General features: G+C 32.6%; 1 protein-coding gene and 1 long non-coding RNA gene across 3 annotated transcripts; both read left to right on the forward strand.

Moving 5' to 3' along the window:
* Nucleotides 1–454: 454 nt before the first annotated feature.
* LOC112754151 (uncharacterized) lies at nucleotides 455–5,171 on the forward strand. Of its 2 annotated transcripts, none has more exons than XR_003178404.3 (4): nucleotides 455–618; nucleotides 714–767; nucleotides 844–1,001; nucleotides 3,072–3,325. XR_003178404.3 is itself a non-coding variant. In XM_072197594.1 (4 exons), exon 4 carries the CDS (start codon nucleotides 3,831–3,833, stop codon nucleotides 4,500–4,502), a length of 672 nt encoding a protein of 223 aa, XP_072053695.1. In that variant the 5' UTR covers nucleotides 455–618; nucleotides 714–762; nucleotides 844–1,001; nucleotides 3,824–3,830; the 3' UTR covers nucleotides 4,503–5,171. The 2 variants fall into 2 exon arrangements, 1 of the variants encoding a protein (XP_072053695.1); XM_072197594.1 differs by lacking the exon at nucleotides 3,072–3,325 and adding an exon at nucleotides 3,824–5,171 and having other exon boundaries at nucleotides 714–762.
* A 9,814-nt stretch (nucleotides 5,172–14,985) lies between these two features.
* Nucleotides 14,986–16,728, forward strand: LOC112755573 (uncharacterized). The gene is made up of 2 exons (XR_003179040.3): nucleotides 14,986–15,762; nucleotides 15,835–16,728. It is a non-coding gene; the product is annotated as an uncharacterized lncRNA (long non-coding RNA).
* The last annotated feature ends 311 nt before the right edge of the window (nucleotides 16,729–17,039 follow it).

The following is a 17,039-nucleotide window of genomic DNA, read 5'->3' on the forward strand; positions in this document are numbered from 1 at the left end:
AAATATTATGTATATACAAATAATCAACTACCAAATTAAATTAATTACATATATTTATGTATAAATATACGTGATATTTAATTCATTTGCAATGTAAATTTTATATTATGATATATATTATTTTTTATATGTAACACTGATATTTAGTATATAAATATCATGATTATTTAACTATATATACCATATATCCTATATGATTTTCTCTTATATGTAAACCCCGTTAAACGCAGTAAATAATTAGTTAATAAATTGTATTTTAATTAGAAAAGTTAAAAATGCAAAACTAATATCAAAATAGGATAGAGCTCGTCGAAACGAGAATTTTGATACCAATTTCAAAAATTTAGCCCAAATTTGGACCGAAAAGAATGAACCGGTTGAACCGAAATCCAAATTGGACCCGTGGGTTCAACCGGACCCATACTTAGAAAGGAGACAGAAGCTCTTCTTCCCCATTCTGAATCAAACACGCCAAACAGGTTGGGGGAGGAAGAGAGCTCCCTAACCCTCACTCAAACTTCACCTCTCAATAAGTTTTGATCCGGAGCTCCGATTGACGATCCGTTTGCGACTACACATTCATCGCGACGAGCTCTACGAAATCGATAGAACAATTTGGTAGGTAAATCATTATTTCCTTCTCAGTCAGCTTTCCCTAATTTCAAAAATTCATGAACAATTAAGTTAAAAATTATTCAATTCTTGTGTTATAGGTTCATGTTAGCTTCTGGAACTTATGGGTTCAAGCTATTAAACAAATGGGTATCGTAAGGATACTCTAACCCTAGCTTAATCTTGTATTTATTATGAGAAAACTGAAATTGGAATATGTATATGTATTAGGTGTAGATTAAGTGGGTATATATGCATTGGAATTTAATTGAGAATATTTGGAGGCTTGTTGGTGATCAAAGCTTAGTTTGTGGCTATTTTACTTGAGCTTGGAGGGGCTGTAATTTTGTGTTGAGAGGCTACCTTGGTGAATTAAGTGATCGGCCAAGGTATGGTTTAAGTTTCGCACGTTTAATATTTATGGTGTTGTGAAAACTTAGGTTAGAAGAACCATAGGATAAGTTGAATTGTTTGTTGTATTTAATGATTAGCCTTGTAATGTTGTTGGAATAGATTTGTTAGTAGATATATATTGAAATTATGAGGTGTGGAAGTTATTAATGGTGTGCTCTTATATTTATTTATGATGGATTAGGATTGGTGTTTGTTAATAAGAATGTAGAGTTGTATTGTGATGGTAATGCATATGTTGTAACTAATTATGTAATGATCGGAATTGTATGAGACCAAGTTTGGGCTAAACTTGGGAATATAAGGGACTAAACTGAAAAATTTGGGACTTTTTTATTAAATATACAATTTATGGCAAATTTTTAAAGTTAGGTTGTTAAATCTGTCCAACAGTAGAAAAGGTCAAACAGGGCAGCAAATTGTTTGTCTTGCTGCGACTTCTACGAGTTGAGTTTTGGAGTAAAACTAATTTTGTTATAAAATTTGATTTTCTTGATTTATGTCTCTAAAACTTCAGAATTTTAAGAGTTGAGGATTGGGAGTTGTGAATTTTTGAATATTGGTGGTCAAAGCTAAAAAGAAACAGATTTCAGCAAGTTATGCACCAACTTCCAATGCTTGTAACTCTTAGAATTGAATAGCAATTGGGTTGAAACCAAGATACACTTGTTCCTGGATGAGCTAGGAGTTCCTAAACCAAAATTTAGCTTAATTGGAGTTTTGTAATAAAAGTTATTCAAATTGAAAGGTACTAAGCTTCTTGGTTTCTAAAACAGATTTTGACTCATTTTTACTTAACTTCCAGGTAATATAACTTCTTCATTAAAAATGGTATTAACTCAGAACCAATTGAGAAAGAAACCTGGATGAGTAAAGTTTAACTACATTAATTTTTAAAGTCATTGGATTTAACTTGGATTTTATATTGAATTTTGAATATCACATACTGCTGCTATTTTTTTGGTTTTATGCACTGCAGAGCAGTCATAGTTTTTTCTTTATTCCTGAGGCTAGAGAAATTAGAAAATTATGATCTTTTGTTTGTTAGAAAGCTTATTCCAAGTTTATTTGTTATATTAAAAATAGAAAAGAAATAGAGTGTCGAGGATGTCTTAGTGATAGTCATGAGTTCGAGAAGTTAAAGTTTAATCTTCATGTGATGTGATTGATTTAATGTTAGAGTTGGGTTGATTTTAAGATTATTCGATATTAAAGAGGTTGAGAAGAGTTTGATGAATGGTTTGGTCGGGACCCGAAAAGGGTAAACGTGATGAATTATAAGAGAATGATGTGAAAACTAAATGAATACATGTTGTTATGGCTATAAAGAACGAATGTAAGAAAATGATGATGATAAATGATGAGATATGGGAATGACTGTGTGTGGCCGAAATGGTCGATGTGGGGAAGGTGGAAAGGCACTCTCTTTCATATTGTTTCCCCCACATTCTTCTCTAGTTGCAAGGTGGAAAGGCACATTCCTTCGATGTGGAAAGGCACTCTCCTTTGTATATCCTCCAGGAGAAGGTGGAAAGGCACTCTCCTTCGTTTATGATCCTCCTGGAGATGCGCAACCTAGAGACCAATGTCTGAGCTACCAGATGTGTTAGGTTCTGGAAAAATAACCGACACGTGAGCTCACGACCAGTAGGATAGACATTCATGATATGCATATGTGTGCTTTGTTTGCTATGCCTTAATTGGGAATGCCTAATTGATATCTATCACCTGCTACTTGTATTATCTGTTCATTACTTGTGCTTGAACTTGTTTGGTTGTTTGTTTCTGTTGCATTATGGATGATGGAGGGATGGAGGAAATGGAGAAATGGTTTTGTGATAGGTGTGGATTGAAATTGAGTAAGTTAGGTAGATTTAGAATACCTAACCCTGTTTATGGTTTTTGTTTAGTAATTAAGTTGGATAATTAAATAATGAAGTTCTAGGATTGCCTATGGCATTCTCAGGACCTTATTTATTATATGCGTGGCACTTCTACCATGCTGAGAATCTCCGGTTCTCATTCCATATTGTATTGTTGTTTTTCAGATGCAGGTCGCGAGGCTCCTCGCTAGGCGTCTGTATCCTGGGAAGTGAAGTAGTCCTTGGGTGTATTTTGGTTTTCTATTTGTATATATGTATATATGTATTTAGCTTATTCTCCAAGTAACTGACGTATGCTGCTCCTCTTAGAGGTTCAGGGAGAGATAGGAGTTTATTTTGGTATTTTGGTGAATTTTGGGGATATATATATATATATATATATAAGGGGCTAGTTATGCTATTTCCTTGACTTTCCTTTATTTTTTTGCTTATTTTTATCATGTTCCTATTAGGTTTCTTAGCACGCAAGTAATCCTTTCTTGAGCGTTGCGCTTTTTATTTTGCGATTTTGTTTTACCCCTGTTTCAACGCTCCTAGTTAAGTATCCTTTTCTCTATTATATATATATATATATATATATATATATATATATATATATATATATATATATATATATATATATATATATATATATTCTTAGAGGTCGTTATATCTTACTATCTCAGTCTTATGACTTAAGCATAAGATTAAGTATGGTAGGGTGTTACATTATGGTATCAGAGCAATTCATTTCTATAGAGCCTGAGGACAAACTGATTATGCTTCTGTGCATTCTTTGTGTATGTGTCTTTGTGCTATTAGGAAATCTAATTGATATATGTGGCACAAACATCCATGAGTATGCATTTGGAATTTAAAGCACTAGACTTGCGATACTGAGACTGATCAACTTGATATCACTTGGTTGGTGTGTATAGGAACCAGATGTTGACTCGCAGACACGGACGCGGACGCAGGCGAGGTAGAGGTAGACTAGGCAATGCTATGCCTGAAGCGACAGGGAATATTCCTAATCCTGTAGACTTCATGGCTGCTCTAGCAGGGAATATGGCCGCGGCGATGCAAGCAACCGCCGAAGCCCTGGAAAATCAGATAAATAATGGTAACAATGACAACAACGGCGACAATGGTCCTATGACGCTTTCTTCCTTCCTAAAGGTTCATCCTCCGACCTTTAGAGGAACCTTGAACCCTACTGATGCGGATAACTGGGTACAAGCCATTAAGGGAGCATTACAGGCTCAGCAGGTTCCTGAAGAACAGTGGGTTGGGTTTGGGACCTACCTGCTGCAAGGTGAAGCTCAGCATTGGTGGCAGGGCGTGAGGCGCATTCTGCAGCCTGATGGGGTTGTGATCTCTTGGGAGTTATTCCGAGAAGAATTCTATAAGAAATACTTTCCCAGTTCAGCCAGAAATGCTAAGGAACTTGAACTGCTTCAGATGAAACAAGGTCAGATGACCATCACTGAGTACACTAGCAGGTTTGAGGAACTGTGCCGTTTCTCACGGATTTGTCAGGGAGCTCCTGAGGACTTTGCTGAGTGGAATACATTAAGTTTGAAGGAGGCATTCGGAGCGACATTCAGAGCTTTGTAGCACCTATGGAGATCCGGGTGTTTTCTGAACTTGTGAACAAGAGTCGGATAACTGAAGAATGTGTGAGGAACGCAGCTGTGGCAAAGAATGATAACCGAGAGTCCCACTGAAGAGATCACCATCAGAATTTGGCACTAAGGAGTCAAGAATTCAGGAGGACTGAGAACTACCGACCCAATGGACAGCATAAAAACAAGCAAAGTTTGTGTTACCGGTGCGGATTACCCATGCATCTAGTTAAGGACTGTCCTAATCCACGTGGTGGAAACTCATGATGCAGATAGATCACAATCACCAGGTTAAGGTAAATGCAATGATTGGATTTGAGAAGCAATGAATTATTCTAGGATACCATGATTACTCATAGTATAAGATAGAGAAGAAAGACTTAGGTTAAAACTTAAAACCAAACTAAATCGTTCCGAATAGGGTATTGTCATCAAAGCCTGCAGAATTTAGTGAAGTTTTTAGTTGGCATTGGATGAATAATCAAGACTCTTAGAGATAAGTGAATAAGGAGAATGGAACAATAGTCTATTCACGTAAGAGGGCCCAAGATGATGGTGGGTCACAAGAAGGAAAAGGTAAACTAAAATTGATACCTGAAATTTTATTTGCATAGAGGAAGTGAGACATCACACTAATCCATACTATCAAATGTTTTTGGTCCGGTTTTCTTTCTTGAGATGTACCTAAATTCTTCTTCTTGTGCATTCTATTATTTTGATACAACTCTGATTGACCGTATATAAAACTCTTTCTATTTTCTCACGAATATTGTTCACACTATTCATTCGTCTTTCAAGCTTAATATTTCTTTGAAAATCAACTCAAGCCTATATTAGTATTGCGTATGAATCCCAGCCGTAACCAGAGAGACGTTGATTTCTTAGAGCAAGACCTTTGAACGCAAAACGAACCTGTGACATTACTAGGGAATTTAGAGCCTTAATCCTCACCAATCATATCGCTCGTGACTAAATAGATGCAATGAGGTACACCGTGGGAATGAATTACCAGGATCCGATGAAAGCCTTTGAGCCATAGAAAGAAGATTGACCTTCATGCCAATGCTCGTATCACTTGAGCCTAACGAACCGTTTAGAGAATGACTACGATGTATTATTGAAAAACTTAAGATGTATGTAGATGCAACGTCGTGAGGTTGTGATAGACGCCCTAAGCAAGAAGTTTCTAAAAGATTCTTGGACGTTAATTCCAAAAGAAAAAATGTTAAATGAGTTAAAGTTATAAGTTGGAAGAATGAGAGTGTTGGAAGTGTTGGTCTAAATCCATTGCTAGGTTACAACGTGGAATCGATGAGGTACGGAACGCGTAACGAGATAATAAGGAGCCGTCAAAGATGTCAAAGTTTGGTAAACAAAAGGGAATTAAGAAGAGATTTATATGTCCAATCCCGGAATAGAGATCATGGAGTCAAGGACTTAAGGAGCGCAATAATGGTGATAAGGATATACTAAGAGTATTGAGGCATGTTGAATCAGGAAGATACCAAGAGAGAGTTATGCGTCGAGATTGGAAGTTGAGATGAAAAACTATTTTCCAGAACTTACGAGACAGGATTTTCAAACTTATCCTGAAATTGCTAAGATGTACCATGAATCAAAGAAGATATTTTTGGGTAGCCAGAAATAAAGAATAAAGCATAAATCGGAATGCTGCAACCATTGGAGGTCCTACACCAGGAGTAAGGAAGAGTAATTACCAATTTCGACATAGATCGTCGAGGACTAGGATAGAGGATGGAGCTTCACAGAGCACTAAATGCCCCTGTATTACAAGAGCATCGAATACATTAGTTCCTGAATTTGATAGCCGAGACAACAAAGAAAAAGTTACGCAAATCTAAGTTAGAATTCTTACTTTGAAAGCTGACAAAGAGTTAAGCGGATCTAAGAAAAAGATTTCTCAAGTTGGAAGGAAGATGATACATATTCCTGCAGATCACTTCAATGAACTAGAATCGGATGACCAATTAAAAATTGAAAAGTTAAATCCCCGTTACATCGGACCAATGGCGTATAAGATCGCTCTACCACCACATCGCTCGAACCTGCATGACGTGTTTCACGTATCGCAGCTTCGTAAATACACTTCTGATCCTAGTCATGTCCTAGAACCGAAATCAGTCCAAGTGAGAGAAGATCTAACGCTTCCAATAACTCCGGTTAGGATTGATGATACCAGCAGCAAGCATCTACGCAGAAAGGAGGTTCCCTTGGTAAAGTAGCTTGGAGCCGGGCTGGTATTGAAGAACATACCTGGGAGCTTGAGTCAGAGATGTGGAAGGACTACCCACACCTCTTTTCAGGTAACGCAATTTGAATTTTGAGAGCAAAATTCCTAATTAGGTGGGTAGGATGTAAACCCCGCTAAAAGTGGTAAATAATTAGTTAATAAATTACATTTTAATTAGGAAATTTAAAAATGCAAAACTATTATCAAAATATGATAGAGCTCGTCGAAACGATAATTTTGATACCAATTTTGAAAATTTGGCCAAAAATTGGACCAGAAAGAACGAACTGGGATCCAAATTGGACCCGTGGGTCCAATCGGACCCATACTTAAAAAGGGGACAGAAGCTCTTCTTCCCCATTCTGCATCAAACACGCCAAACAAGTTGGGGGAGGAAGAGAGCTCCCTCACCCTCACTCAAACTTCACCTTTCAATAACTTTTGATTCGGAGCTCCGATTGACAATCCGTTTGCGACTACACGTTCACCGTGACGAGCTCTACGAAACCCATGAAACAATTTGTTAGGTAACTCATTATTTCCTTCTCATCCAGCTTTCCCTAATTTCAAAAATTCATGAACAATTAAGTTAAAAATTGTTCAATTCTTGTGTTCTAGGTTCAAGTTAGCTTTCGGAACTTATGGGTTCAAGCTATTGAGTATATGGGTATCGTAAGGATACCCTAACCCTAGCTTAATCTTGTATTTATTATGGGAAAATTGAAATTGGAATATGTATATGTATTAGGTGTAGATTAAGTGGGTACATATGCATTGGAATTTAATTGGGAATATTTAGAGGCTTGTTGGTGATCAAAGCTTAGTTTGTGTCTGTTTTACTTGAGCTTGAAGGGGCTGTAATTTTGTGTTGAGAGGCTGCTTTGGGTGAATTAAGTGATCGGCCAAGGTATAGTTTAAATTTCGCACGTTTAATATTTACGGTGTTGTGAAAACTTAGGTTAAAAGAACCATAGGATAAGTTGAATTGTTTGTTGTATTTAATGATTAGCCTTGTAATGTTGTTGGAATCGATTTGTTGGTGGATATATATTGTAATTATGAGGTGTGAAAGTTATTAATGGTGTGATCTTATATTTATTTATGATGGATTAGGATTGGTGTTTGTTAATAAGAATGTAGAGTTGTGTTGTGGTGGTATTGTATATGCTGTAACTAATTATGTAATTATCAAAATTGTATGAGACCAAGTTTGGGCTAAACTTGGAAATATAAGGAACTAAACTAAAAATTTTGAGACTTTTTTGTTAAATATACAATTTATGGAAATTTTTAAAATTAGGTTGTTAAATCTGTCCAGCAGCAGAAAAGGTCAAACAGGGCAGCAACTTGTTTGTCTTGCTACGACTTCTACAATTTGAGTTTTGGAGCAAAACCAATTTTGTTTTAAAATTTGATTAACTTGATTTATTTCTCTAAAACTTCAGAATTTTAAGAGTTGAGGATTGGGAGTTGTGAATTTTTGAATATTGGTGGTCAAAGCTGAAAAGAAACAGATTTCAGCAAGTTATGCACCAACTTCCAATGCTTGTAACTCTTAGAATTGAATAGAAATTGGGTTGCAACCAAGACACACTTGTTCCTGGATGAGCTAGGAGTTCCCAAACCAAAATTTAGCTTAATTGGAGTTTTGTAATAAAAGTTATTCAAATTGAAAGGTACTAAGCTTGTTGGTTTCCGAAACAGATTTTGACTCATTTTTACTTAACTTTCAGGTAATGTAACTTCTTCATTAAAAATGGTATTAACTCAGAACCAATTGAGAAAGAAACCTGGATGAGTAAAATTTAACTACATTAATTAGAAAATTATGATCTTTGGTTTGTTAGAAAGCTTATTTCAAAATGAACGCCTGAACATAAAGTTTGCACAATTTCGAGTTCATTTGTTATATTAAAAATAGAAAAGAAATAGAGTGTCGAAGATGTCTCAGTGATATTCATGGGTTCGAGAAGTTAAAATTTAATCTTCGTGTGATGTGATCGATTTAATGTTAGAGTTGGGTTGATTTTAAGATTATTTGATATTAAAGATGTTGAGAAGAGTTTGATGAATGGTTTGGTCGAGACCCGTAAAGGGTAAATGTGATGAATTATAAGAGAATGATGTGAAAGCTAAATGAATATATGTTGTTATTGCTATAAAGAACGAATGTAAGAAAATGATGATGATAAATGATGAGATTTGGAAATGACTGTGTGGCTGAAATGGTCGATTTGGCAAGTTGAGGACGGAAGTTCTCTCTCTTGTCGTGATGCAGATGTGGGGAAGGTGGAAAGGCACTCTCTTTCGTATTATTTTTCCCACATTATTCTCTAGTTGCAAGGTGGAAAGGTACACTCCTTCGATGTAGAAAGGCACTCTCCTTCGTATATCCTCCAGGAGAAGGTGGAAAGGCACACTCCTTCGATGTGGAAAGGCACTCTCCTTCGTTTATGATCCTCCTGGAGATGCGCAACCTAGAGACCAATGTATGGGTTAGCTACCAGATGTGTCGGGTTCTGACAAAATAACCGACACTTGAGCTCACGGCCAGTAAGATAGACTTACATCATATGCATATGTGTGCTTTGTTTGTTATGCCTTAATTGGGAATGCCTAATTGATATATATCACCTGCTACTTGTATTATCTGTTCATTACTTGTGCTTGAACTTGTTTGGTTGTTTGTTCCTGTTGCATTATGAATGACGGAGGGATGGAGGAAATGGAGAAATGGTTTGGTGATAGGTGTGGATTGAAATTGAGTAAGTTAGGTAGATTTAGAATACCTATCCCTGTTTATGGTTTTTGTTTAGTAATTAAGTTGGATAATTGAATAATGAAGTTATAGGATTGCCTATGGCATTCTCAGGACCTTATTTATTATACGCGTGGCACTTTTACCATGCTGAGAACCTCTGGTTCTCATTCCATATTGTATTGTTGTTTTCAAATGCAGGTCGTGAGGCTCCTCGCTAGGCATCTGGATCCTGGGAAGCGAAGTAGTCCTTGGGTGTATTTTGGTTTTCTATTTGTATATATGTATATATGTATTTATCTTATTCTCCAAGTAACTGATGTATGCTGCTCCTCTTAGAGGTTCAGGGAGAGATAGGAGTTTATTTTGGTATTTTGGGGATATATATATATATATATATATATATATATCCTTAGTTTCGCAGGCTGAGTCAGGGGCTAGTTATGCTGTTTCCTTGGCTTTCTTTTATTCTTTTGCTTATCTTTATCATGTTCCTATTAGATTTTTTAGCACACAAGTAATCCTTTCCTGAGCGTTGCGCTTTTTATTTTGCGATTTCGTTTTACCCCTATTTAAGGGCTCCTAGTTAAGTATCATTTTCTCTATTATTATTATTATTATTATTATTATTATTATTATTATTATTATTATTATTATTATTATTATTATTATTCTTAGAGGTCGTAATACCTTACTATCTCAGTCTTATGACTTAAGCATAAGATTAAGTATGGTAGGGTGTTACATCATAAGTTACCAATGTTTTCCTTCTTATCCGTTTATGTCACCACAAGTACTACAGCTTATTATCCTCTCTGATCACTATGGTCAACATAGGCAGCTTTATCCTTCCTTCTCGTCTTCAATCTTTTTTTTCTTCTCTCGCATTGACAAAAAAAAGTTTGGATGTTTTTAAGATCGATATACTATATATGCGTTAACTTTGCTTTTTTCTGTTTCTTTATTTTTGTTTTCAATCTGCTATTTTTAATTGATACAGAATCACAATGACCTTTATTTATTTATTATTTTTTCAAGATACACTCTTAAATAATACTTGATTTCAGTGACTTATTCTCTTGTTCATTTTCGACCATGAAGGTATAATATAATATAAATTATCTGATTTTTTTTCTTTTTTATAATTTTTTTTGTTATATGTTCTATATTAATGATATCATGCATATACATCCTTCTAATATTCCATTTCATTTCAATTTTATTTTGGATTTGATAAATTGTTATATAAATATTCGTAAAATTATATATCATAAATAATGGTTTTAGATTTAATTTGAAATTTGTAATTTTAATATATAATTTTAATTCAATTTAAATGTTATAAAAAGTGAAAAAATCTAACTAGATTTTTACCAAATACATCATCTTCTGTGCCGATACTATTGATATCAGACTTAAAAAACACCATAATAGATGTAGTTGTCAATGTCTTCTTTGTTTTTGTGTTTTAACTTTTATTATTTTTCAAATAAAGTATTAAGATCGTCTCTAATTTCTTAAAATTTTCACAAAAATATTATAAATAACGATAACAAAAAAATATTCTTAAAATATTACAAAATGTGACGTAAATATTCAAAGTTAAACGTATATTCTCAAAATGTACTTTAGAATTTGAATTTGATGCGATTTTTTATAAACATGATAAATAAAATGAAATATTTTTATCTTTAAAATCTTGTAATTTTACGCTAAATAGATTTTTTTATAATTTTATTTGTTAATAACCAAGAATACTTTTAAAAAATAAAGAATGTCTACCGATCAAATTTTTATCCTTCTTTATATATTTTTTAAATTGTGGCCCAAATATTCATACATAATTTTGGAACATTTGTTAAAGGTTTCTCAAATATAAAAATTATTTGTCAATGATAATTTTTTAATTATTTTTGTCATATTTTAAAATATTTTTATCGCTAACAGAAGTGATTGATATTTTTATAGGTGCGTACAAAATTCGAGGTGATTTTAATTTTATCTCTAAAAAAATTTCTTTTCTACATCCTTCTTATCAATAATTTATTGTTGTTATATATTATTATTATTACTACTACTTATTATTTATTTATATATTTATTTATTTATTATTACTATTATTTGTCATTATTGATAGTAAAGCACAATTTCGGTAGAGGGCAGGGCCTTTTGAATTTAATTTGATGAAAATTATTATATGTTGTCATGGTTTCATGTCATAAAGGCTTTTGACTTTGAAGGTCCTTTTTCAGTTATATATTTAACGCAAATTTGACCAATCAAATCGGACGGACCAATTTGTTTGTTCCTGGCATCACAACGACGCAAAATACGTTCCTTCCCAACAATGCTACACTACACCACTCTCATTCCCATTTCAAAATTAAAAAGTAAGAGTCATATCTTAATGAATTAAAAAGGTCGTCAAATCCTTTAATTCTTTCATACCAAACTTTAAGTTATGATGCGCTTATCCAATTTTATGAGCAAAACACTAAATTAAATTTACTCCTTTTACCATATTATATTAATTATATATATATATAATTAATATTTATATATAAATATATATTGTTTAATTTATTATTTTAATATATATATATATATATATATATATATATATATATATATATATATATATAGTTGATTTGATAGTTTTTTATGTACAAATAATATAATTGTATTTTAATATTTTTGATAGATATAACTATTTATATAATTTTTTTATGTCTTTAAATTTTTGTAAAAAATAACTTTATAATATGGTATCAAGACTTCTATAATAAAAAAAGACTACAATTTAACTATTTTTAACCTTAAAAAATATTTTAATATAAGACAAATAACAAAAGAAAAATAAAATCTATACGAAAGTCCATGAAAATCTAAGAACAATTCACGAAATCTCAAAAAAATTATTGCTTGAGAAGGCGTATTAGATATAAAACCATTCACATATCTTCTCTTATTAACTTAAACTATAACTTTTGAAAAAAGTTTTTTCATAACAATTTTAACTATAAAAGATATCATGTATATTGTATTTACAAATAATCAACTACCAAATTAAATTAATTATATATTTATATATAAATATACGAAATATTTAATTCATTTGAAATGTAAATTATATATTCTAATATATATTATTTTATATAAATAACTAATATTTAGTATATAAATATCATGATTGTTTAAAATATTTTTATCGTTAATAAAAGTGTTGGATATTTTTATATGTGCCTCTAAAAATCGGCACGATTTTAATTTTACCCCTAAAAATTTTTCTTTTCAACATCCTCCTTATCAATAATTTATTCTTTTTATCTATTATTATTATTAGAGTTATATTACGTATACATTAAAATCAGTCACTAAAATCAGCCACCAATATAAAATACGTGCTGAAATACAAATTCACATTAAAAATAAATTAAACTACACATGTATTTATACACAAATACATAGGTAATTGATTTTAGTAGCTGATTTCGGTCTACAAATAGCATCATTATTATTATTATTATTATTATTATTATTATTATTATTATTATTATTATTATTATCTTTATCTGCCACTATTGATGGTCAAGCACAATTTCAGATGAGGACCGGGGCCTTTTGCATTTAATTTGATGAAAGTTATTATATGTTGTCATGGTTTCGTGTCATAAAGCCTTTCACTTTAAAGGTCCTTTTGCAATTATATATTTAACGCAAATCTGGCCCATTAAATCGGAGAGTGCGATTTATTTGTTCCTGATATCACAACGACGCAAAACAGCTTCCCCAGCAACGCTACACTACATCACTCTCATCCCCATTTCAAAAATTAAAAAGTGGGAGTCATATCTTTATGAATTAAAAAGGTCGTTAAATCATTTAATTCTTTCATACTGAACTTTAAATGCTCACGCGCTTATCCAATTTTACGATAACACGCAAAAGACCAAATTAAGTTTACTCCTTTAACTATCAAATTATATTAATTTTATATATATACAAAAAATTAATTATTATTTATATATAGATATATGTACTGTTTAATTTATTAGTTTAATTTATCTATATGAGTTAATGTTCAAATTCGTCCCTAAAAGATCACGCGATTTTCATTTTTGTCTCTGAATGATTTTTTTAATCAAATTAGTCCTTAAAAGATAAACTGTTAGTCAAATTAGTCCTTCCGTCAATTGGATGATGATGTGTCACGTTAAGTGCCACGTGGCATGATGCCGTGGCACGCCACGTGACAGGTCAGTGACACGTGGCACTTGACATATAAAAAAGTTTTCTATTAGTCAAAATAGTCCTTGAAAGTCCAGATATAAGTCATTTTCATTTCTTAAATTTTAAAAATTAGTCAAACTAGTCCTTATATAATTTTTTTATAATATTTAATTTATAATTTTTTATACTACTAATTTTAATATTATTTTTTAAACCTTAATAAACAAAATTCTCTTTACATAAAATAATAAAAATAATTAAATTTTTATAAAATTATTTTGTCATTTGCATTTTATAATTTTACATTTTCAAATTGTAATTTTTTATGTGAATTTTTTTATTTAAATGAGTTTATCAAATTATTGTTGATTATATATTTAAAAATTTAATATTTTAAATTTTACTAAATAATATAGTAATTATTTTAAATATTAAATTTTTTAAATTTTTAAAATTATAAATTTTATTATTATTTAATTTATATAGTAAAACTCAATAATTAAAAAACTGATTTATAGAATCACTTTTTAAATCTTAATATTCTAATATAATTTTTAAATATTTTATTTAAAACAAAAAAATTTATTTTAATACGAAGTATACCTATTTATATAATATACTAGTGCCTAGTAGTCTGTGTTATGCATATGTATAATATTTCCTATTTTATTTTATCTCATTGATATGTGAAATTAAAATAAAAATTATATAATCTTTTTCAAACATGTGAAACACACAAAACTTTATTATGATATTTGTATGTATTACGGTTAAGAAACAATTCGTTTATAATAATAATAATAATAATAATAATTGTACGACCCAAAATTTTCGAAAAATATTATTACGAGTTAATTTCAATTTTTTAATTCATTAAAAACTTTATTTTTAGAAATTATTGTATTAAAAGTAATTAAATTAAGTTTTGATAATTAAATTAGAAATTTTACTTAATCTTATAATATTGAATAATTTTCTATATTTAAATTATAAAGTTAGTAGTTATGAAATAATAAGAATTTTATATGATTTGATTCTAGATGAATTGTATTTATATCATTAATACTTTAAGTTAAAGATAAAGAAAATAAATTATATTACCATGTATTTTCAATTAGAATAATTTATTGAGAATCAATTAGTATTTTTATACCACAAATAATATTTTAAAATAATTTTAGGGATTAAATTAATTTTTCAAATATTAATACTTTATGTTCCAATTTTATTAAAATTACCAAACTATCCCAATACCTAATTTTTACCAACACTCTAAATCCCTAAAATATCACTCTAACCCTAATTTCTCCAAAAACCTAGCCGCCTTACCTCCTTCAGCCACCAAGGTTCCCTTTTTTCCAAACCTTCCCAAACCCACGCAGCAAAACAGCAAACTCATGGAAGAAGAAAAAAATAAGAAAAAAAAAAAGAGAATGGAGAAGAGAGAGAGACGGCGCCGGTGGGCATCACTGCCACCGTCGCCGCCGCGGTGCCGTTAGGAAGGAGATCCGAGGGAGAGAGAGAGCGTGGAGTTGAGGGAGCAGAGAAGCACGCCGCCACCTCCAGACGCCCTTGCCGCCGCCGTTCGCGAAGAGGGAAGAGAGGAAGGGGGACAGGCTGGCGCTGGTGAGTCTTGCCATCGCCGTCGACGTTGCCCAGAGGAGGAGAAGGAACCAGGCGAACAGAGGAGAGGAGGAGGCCACTGTTGTCGTTTGCACCGTCACCGTCGCGCTAAGCGTGGCGCCAAGAGAAGGAGGAAGGACGACGGCGCTGTCATGCCGTCAAGGCCGTGCATGTCGCCGCCGAGTGAAGCCGCGAACATCGCCGTCACTGGAGCAGAGAGCGAGAGAGAGCGCTTCCAGTGGAGAGAGGGAAGGTGCTATCGTGCAGCGCATAGCCGCCGTCGCCGTCGCACACCCTGTCGCCGCGGTTGATGATGGGTTGTCGAGCCTCGCCGCGCCACCGTGCCTGGTTGCCGGGAAACGGCACTGCTATTACTAGGATCCATTGTCGGTAAGGGTTTCATTTTTAATCTCCGTTCTTCTGAATTCCTGGAACATTGTTGTCACTACAGAGTTTTTACAGTTGCTGTCATCGGAGCCTGGGGCTATTGTCGTCACTTGAGGTAGCTCCCGGAGCTTCTGCCCCTCCGTTGCGGCATTTTTCCATAACTCTGGTAATTTATTCTAGCCTTGGAATTCTTACCGTTATTATTCTGCTATGAAATTTTGAGAAGTTCATGATGTTAATATGTTAGGGTCGAGTTCTGGAAACTGTATGATTAAAATAGAGGCTGTTACGGTGTCATCCTTCTTTATTACGGTGTCATCCTTCTTTATTTCTCGTGGTTGCTGCCGCGAGTTAAGACTAAAAATGGACCATTGACGTGTTAACCCTTAAAGGTTTCGACTTTTGAGGTTGGAGTTTTCTTAAACTTCATTTTATCTTACAGAGTTGTTATAAATAGATATTAATGGGAGAAATATATATCTGTGATTATGATTGTCTTATAAATGTGGTTGTTTGCTGGACTGAATGACTAATTGTTTAACTGCTTGAGTAGTTTGTGATTGCTGAAAAGAAATTAGTTTGGAAGGTTATTTAGTTGATTATTATGAAAAATGGCTTTTCTTGGTTTTGAAGCTATTTTCGATAATATAATCACTGAATTTGAAAGCAGATTTCTTATTGAAATATCTTCTTATGACAACTTTGAAATTCCGTGGTGAGACCGTGTGGTTAGGTTCTCGTCCCCCTACAAGCATTAAGAAGAGTTAAACTCCGTTTAGTTTTATATGTTGTATTAATTAGATTATTTTCTTTTCTCGTCTTTGTTATTACAATTTTTGCAAGAGGGATAGGAGTTGTATGATTTATATATATTATATTATAAGATATTATGTAAGGGGTCTTGTATATGAATCTATGGTTGTTTGTATTTTTCTAAGATAAAGTATTTTTTTCCGGTTTTCAAAGAAATCAGCAATACGGTGTTGAGTCACAGGCTCCTATTTTAATATTTAGTATGTAAAGTAGTCGTAATACTTCTTGCTATCAGAGTGGCACAGCCGGAAGCGTGACTTCTATTAGTGAGGGTGTTATAATAATAATAATAATAAACCAACAAATTTTTAATATTTTGTAAAGTTTGGAATTGAAGCAAAATTTGTGGATCTCCTTGAATTTTGACTCTAAGTATCACTACCATTACATCTTATATGTAAGTAATACCGTAATGGAAAAAAAAGATGTAGTAGAAAGAATATTGTGGTATAACTTTGTTTAGGTTA

Source organism: Arachis hypogaea, chromosome 6 (assembly GCF_003086295.3).
Source record: "Arachis hypogaea cultivar Tifrunner chromosome 6, arahy.Tifrunner.gnm2.J5K5, whole genome shotgun sequence".
NCBI classification, from domain to species: domain Eukaryota; kingdom Viridiplantae; phylum Streptophyta; class Magnoliopsida; order Fabales; family Fabaceae; genus Arachis; species Arachis hypogaea.

Excerpts from the sequence above, each read along its gene's own strand:
- LOC112754151 (XM_072197594.1), top strand. The coding sequence starts at position 3,831 with ATGTTGACTCGCAGACACGGACGCGGACGCAGGCGAGGTAGAGGTAGA.